Source organism: Chenopodium quinoa, unplaced genomic scaffold (assembly GCF_001683475.1).
Source record: "Chenopodium quinoa cultivar QQ74 unplaced genomic scaffold, ASM168347v1, whole genome shotgun sequence".
Taxonomy (NCBI): domain Eukaryota; kingdom Viridiplantae; phylum Streptophyta; class Magnoliopsida; order Caryophyllales; family Amaranthaceae; genus Chenopodium; species Chenopodium quinoa.
In genome coordinates this window covers 578282-585362 of record NW_018745067.1, presented here as the reverse complement: position 1 = coordinate 585362, position 7081 = coordinate 578282, and the positions used below count along the sequence as shown (strand labels likewise).

Genomic DNA, 7081 nt, shown 5'->3' with positions numbered 1-7081 from the left:
GGCTTGTTTTCACATGATATATATATATATATATATATATATATATATATATATGTATGTATATATATATATATATAGGTGTATATATATATATACATATATATATATATATATATGTATATATATATACCCTAAACTCTGGAAAGTTCTGGAGTGATACAAGATGGACATCCACAAATATGTTTAGATAAGAATAAACCATATATCTAGAATATTCCGGAATATTATAAGGAGCATAATGGTCATCCACACGATATTTCATTACATTTACAAAATTAATTAATTTTTATTTATAAATATTGACATGTTTAATTAAGTCACTGAATATTTTTTGTAGTGTAAAAAAACACTTTTGATTTTTTGTGGCATTAAAAATCAAAATTTCCAAAATAATATGGAATTTTTGAGTAATCTATCAATATACATAACTATATATAAATATATGTGCAATATAATGTACAATTGATACATTTTTTTTACAAGACAATACATATAGTTATATATAATTTATTAAACTATAAATTACTTTAATATAATTTGTTTCATGCAATGTTTTATATTTTATTAATTAATTTTGGGCACTATAGCGACTATTACACTCAATTAAATTCGCATTCGAAAATTTCAAATTAGTATTAATAGTAAAATCTTCAGTATACTACCATTTGTTTTATATGCATAAACAATCAAATACAATTTCGGATTATAAATTAAAAAATTAACTTCAATATTTTTACCAATATAAACACCAACAATCATGAAACAACTCTTATATTCATGTGGTTCTCCACTTAAATTAAGAATATTTATAATTCAACAGCATTTCCAACTCTCATTAGCCGCAAAATAGCATGTACAACCCCCAATATTAACATTCTTGTTGCTCATGTGAAGAAAAACATTAATTTCAAAGAATAATTGAAATTCTATCATTATTGATCAAAAATTAAATCAGGGTCAATTTCTTCTAGAAAAAATAAAAATGAATAATCACTTTTATTCCATCTTCTAAAAACAATATCACCTTTTACAATTCCAAAACAATTTCACGTTTCACCCTAATCTTCTTCTAACAATCCCTGGTCGGTTGGATTATTTTGGTAACCGGTTTTCATAAGTTTTTTTTTGCCACGTGTCGAATTTTAATAGGTTTACTTTAATTTTTAATAATTTTGAAAATAACAAATATGAATTTTTTTTTTTAAAAAAAAAAACCAACCCTAGTCATCAGATTTATGTTTAATACTTAACCCTGGTCGTATAAACAAAATACACATAGCGAAACATAAGGTGGACTAGTAGGAGTCTCGACACGCCTCAATTTTCAAATTTGAAAAGTTATAAGGTAAAGATTATTTTTATAACAAACTAAAGTTTTACTTGGTCCCCCTAAAAGTCGAGTTAAGATAAAATACAGTCTCTTACTTTGCCAATTATAGCACATTTAGTCCCTCATCTTTGAAATGAGGCAAAAAGGTCTCTCAACCATCCGTGCTTCAGCATTTCTAATAGAGGAATTTTCTAGTCAGCAAAGTTTAGGGATCTCAATGCCAACTACGCAAAAGTTCAGAAATTTCCAACGCTGAGTCAGAAATAGGTTAAGGACTACACCTTTTTTTTTCAAGCAAAAGTTTAGGGACTTGTTATATCACAAGTCAATTAATTAAATTAGTATAACCAAAAGTTTAGGGATTTATAAAGTGAGTTATCTATCTATTAAGGAATTGACAAGAATAAAAATTGCTAATAAAATATGATAATCATGATACATTATATATTTTTTATCATTCCTTTTCTTCCTACCTTTTTTTTCAATCAATTTTTGTACAATATATCCCAACTGAACTCGTCAAACGCTTATCCTCATATCTTAACTTTTAACATACCCCTTATACATTTCACACACAAAAATAAATTTAAATAAAAATAAATAAAACAAAAAAATATTATGTGTTTAATGTTCTATTATGTGTTTTATGTTTTAAATGATAAAATGATTTTGAATTTTTTTGGGTTTTACGTGTGACAATTTTTAGGGTTTTCCCTTTTTTTTCCTACTTTTTTCTTGTGTTAATTTCTAGGAGAAAATAATAATTGCCCAAAATTATTAACTAAATGTATTTAACTGACGGAGTAAGAACTAAGAAAGAATTTTTCTTTCACTAACAAATTTTGTATATATCAAGATTTTAGCGAGATTTTTTAACAAATTTTAGTGAGAGAAAGTAATTGGTGATGATCATAAATTTACACTTAAATTAACTCACTTATATATTTTTATAAATAATTTTTAGTGAAATTAAATTGGTTTTGTTGAAATTAAATTAGTTTAATTGAACTAAAAACACTAGCTTATGGGTTCTTTAAAAAAAAACACTTATGGGTTAAAAAATGATAATCACTCTTGTATGGGAGCGCCATGTGTCCCTATAGGTCCTTAAACTTTGGCCTATAGTAATTACACTAGTTTAGTCTCGTGAGTTGCACGAATTAAGTAGCCTTTATTTGTTTAAATAGTTGTCAATTATTTGAAAAAAAAATCATAATCTCATTAATTAATTTTGCAAGAAGCACTGTATTGATTTAATTTTGAAATATAAGAGGAAAAAAAAGGATGATGTTAAAAATAGTTTAGGCGGAAAATTTTTTAATAAGAAATTGACGTGTGTCCCTTAATGATGTCAACATGTTTTGTTTTAGTAATAGATAATAGATTAGTCGTCACATAAACTTAAATTAAATCCCTAAATTTTCATTTCTAATTTAATTAATGCCAACTCATCGGCTAAAGGTCCTTAAACTTTGCATTTAGAATCATTAAAGTTACTGCCACATGTGCACTAAGGTCCCTAAATCATTAGTTAGCTAATTTGTACCTGAAAATGAGTCATTGGTATTTGAGGGACTATTTTGCCTCATTTGAAAGTTAAGGGACTAAAATGCAACAAATACCAAAATTGAGGGATCGTATTTTACCTTAACTCCCTAAATATTAAATGAAAATTTTGTTCCCCAAAAGTATAATACAAAGTAATGATTATTCCATCCTCGAGAATACGGACACAGCACGTTACCTCTACAAAAATGAAGTACCATAGCTATATGCTTCATACAATTGCTTCATAGGCCTAACAGCCCTAAACTCATCACTCATAAACACTAATACTACGCAGAACAAATTCATTACATTCTAAAAATCCACACACATTAGCTAGCTTTCATGAGTGATTCCTTTCACCAAGCAGCCACCAAAAATAAGTTGGTCAGCCATTAATACAACTTCAAAACATTAATTTATGAAAGGTAAACTTTAATTCTCTTCTAGAATTTTAGGCCAAATGTTGAAACAAGTTGTGTGGAAATTGAATATCTACTTGAAACCAACGTGAAGAGAGCAGTTGGGCAACGACTATCCATTTTTTAGGTTGACCCATTTATCTTTACTTTACTTTATTATAATCGATCTCAATCCACTTTGCTAGACTACGAAAATAATATCGTCATTACATGCGTCATAACCCGCATGGGTGATTGGAACTTTACTTTTTTAAGTGCCTCTACCAATGATTATTACCAAGTTTATCAATTGATTGGTGTTATCCTAGCTTTTATAACGACAAGATCCACCACTCCATGACTTCCACTTCAGATCCCTCACGAGCACGATCCACAATTCTTGTGATAGATTTCGACCACTTCACAGTACAACTGGTTATACGTATAAGTTTATAGACAATATAAACAAATATCATAATTGTACATAAATAAGCAATTAGTCGAGATATCCTTTATGGCTCTATTTTATCTAATCATTTCCCAAATGTTCCATATGCATGTTTGTTTTCAATAATATGCATGACTTTGATTCTTTACTTCGTATTACTCTCTTTGTCCTTTTTTATTTGTCAATTTTGAAAGAAAATCACGGAAATTAAGGTGGAGATTGTAAAATAATAAAAGTATATAGGAAAGTGAAAATTCCAACCAATAAAATAATAAAAGTACCCAAGTGATATTTCCAATAAAAAAAAAGGTATTAAAGTACATAGAAAAGAGAAATTAACAGTTTATTTGGTTAAAGAAAGGGGATGGAAAAGAAGGGGAGGGAGGAGAAGAGGAAGGGAGGGAAAAGAAGGGAAGGGAAAAGAAGGGAAGGGAAGAATGGTGAGTTTTCCTTCCAAATCTCTTCGTTGTTGGAGGGATCAATTTCCTACAACTTAATCATTTTATTTCTCTCCCCTCCATTTCCCTCCCTTCCACATTTGCTATCCAAATGAAAGATACTCCATCTCTCCATTTCTCTTCCCTTCCTTTCCCTCCATTTCCTTCAATCCAAACACACCGTAAGAGATTCAAGAATGTAAAACATTAAATTAGTCAAAAGTTGACACAAATTTTATGGCAAATGTTAGGGTAAAATAGGAAGATGACTTAAAAAAACAAAAAAAAAAAATATTGAAGTGTAAAAGTCTTTTTATGTATCTTAATAATTATGAAAATATGAAATGCGACAAATATTTTTGGACACGGAAAATAACAAAAGTGACAAAGAAAAGAGGACAAAGGGAGTATTAATTTTCATTTTTTGAGATGCACTGTTGGCTTGTTGAAGTGATGAACGAGTTTATGGTATATGTTGTGCTTCTCATGGATTCGTATCTCAGAAATTCAAAATTATAAGAAATCATTTCCTTAGAACTAAGCACGAGGGATCAAACATGTAATCACTACTTTCACTAGCACATGTAGAAGAAAATCAACTAATCCATGTTCAACTCCTATCTGTATAAGTAGTCAGGCTTATGATGAATATTTATTTACACATGGTATTTGTATTATTATAATGAAATTAAAGATACGGCTGAAATATTTGAAAGATTGGAAATAAAGTCAAACATAATACACAAAGAGACTGAATACTCAAATCAGTATATAATTGTCTCAACTTGCTACAAAGTCAAATGTAATGCATATTTTCCGAGGTCCCTAAACGGTGCAAATGCTCAATGATTCATTGTAAATGGACAATAATTGCAATTTGTACTCCAATCTAAAAGTCTAACCCTAAATGAAGGAACAATTCCTATACAATGTAACCTTTCAAGCCAAATTGACAAATAAAATTGCAAAACATCTATCCTACAAATAGAAAGAACTAAGGAAAAGTAGTAAATCTAAAGTTAATTAATTGTATTATCTATTACTTAATTCAACAGATCTGAAACTAGCAGACCCTAAATCTTTATATGATCCAGAAACATTAACATTTTCATCCTCCAAGATTCGATTTTTAACTCTTTTCTTCCTCTTTGATACCTTGTAACCTCCAAACCCAACAACTAATCCAAGCACAATAATAGCTCCACATAAAAGTCCAATACCAATTCCCAATCTTTGGTCCTTTTTCTTCTTTGCACCTTCCAAAACTTTAAAATACCCTATCTTATTGTCATGCCCTACCTCTAGGACAGTTTGTATAGGGTAGTCCATATTGTAACAAAACCCAGAAGCATTGTTGTACAACACTCCCCAACAGGTGCAATTTACCATGCATGACTTCTCACACTCCTCATATGACGTCGTTTTGGTGTACGCCATTAGCTCTTTGTATGGAGGCTCGACACCTGTCCTCCTTAGCTCTCGAAACTTTATCACTTTACTTTCACATAAGTCCCCAACCTCTTGCTTTGGGTAACACTCCCCGGTATGGGCCTGGGTTTGGTTGTCTAAACACGAACAACCAACCCCAGGCTTACAAAGCCCGTACAATCCACACGGACTAGGTAAATCACATGTCTCAGGTATGGCTTGATAGTCTAAAATCCAACTCGACCCAGACCAATAGTAACCTTTTAAATTCCCATCATTTTCTATCCTAACTCTTCTAGGTCCATATACAAACCTCTCGTAACTATTAAAGGTTTCTATGTCAACAGGTGTGGAACCATTCTGGTAAATTCCCATAAAACCATCTGAGCTTATTCGAACCAAAATGGGTCCCGACCCTTCAACAATACTAGCCTTAGCTTGCAAAGCACGACGCCGATAATACATTTGATTCGGATCCGAACCCGTAGGTTTGAACTTGGCATACATGCCAATAAAGTTAGGACCTAAACGCATAGTATAGAGCCCATTTGAGGAAACTAATGACATGGCAGAAGTGAAATTCTGATTTTCCACAAGGGTATCAAAGGGAAAGTCAAAACTCTGCCATAAAACAAACGAAGACTTCTTCCCCTTTAAAATTCTCAAGTTAGGTGCACTACTTAGAACAACACTATCACCATCATTGTTCGTGGACCAAAATACCCCTGAATCATCATCACTAAGTACAAGGCTACCATTGAAAATGAACCGAGTCGGTTTACCCCATCGAGCTAACCCGGCCGAGTTCGCCTGCCAGAGGGACACACCAGATGGCACATGGACTATTGCAAGAGCTAGTTGATCTTGGTTAACTCGGAGAAAACTGAGTGAGAAATTACCACTTGAATCACTCAAAAATGGCTGGAAATTTTTTACTGTTGGATTTGGAGTTATAGTGAACCCTTTAAGTAGCTCTTGTGATGTTGTTGCCTTTGATTCTTCAGCTAAAAGCGTAAATATTACAAAAAGAAAAGGGTAAATTATAGTAGTAAATTTCATCATTTTGTTGGTGAATTAGTGCTTAAATTGAAAAGAGAGAAAATGAAGTTGAAGATTGAGAAGAAAACAAGCCATGTATGTGAGAAAGGATGCATAAATTAAGGGGTTTTAATTTGATGAATGTTAGTGTTTGGTTGGTATATATTTAGTGATTTGTAGTGTGGTGAAGTTAGGCAGGTAGGATTGTAGAAATTGAATAATATCAGTATACTTGATCACTAACATAGTAACATGTACAAAGTATAGGTAAGGTAAGGTTTGAGATCTTTGACTTTATTCTAGTAGTTGCATTTTTGGTGGGTCATATAAAATATCAATACTTTTAGATTGTGTTGTATATAAGAATTGTTATTTTGATTTTGAGATGAATTATTGGATTGTAAACATTAATGCTGGTTGATAATGATCTGATAGATGCAACTTTTATTATGAA

The 7081-nt window shown here is 31.0% G+C and overlaps 1 protein-coding gene across 1 annotated transcript; it reads right to left on the bottom strand.

The window, feature by feature from the left end:
• Window positions 1–5193: 5193 nt before the first annotated feature.
• On the bottom strand, window positions 5194–6651 carry LOC110709388 (PAN domain-containing protein At5g03700-like). The gene has a single exon (XM_021887600.1). The coding sequence runs from the start codon at window positions 6649–6651 to the stop codon at window positions 5194–5196; it is 1458 nt and encodes a 485-aa protein (XP_021743292.1).
• Between the last annotated feature and the right edge of the window lie 430 nt (window positions 6652–7081).

Coding starts and splice junctions, on each gene's coding strand:
- LOC110709388 (XM_021887600.1), bottom strand. CDS start 6,651: ATGATGAAATTTACTACTATAATTTACCCTTTTCTTTTTGTAATATTT.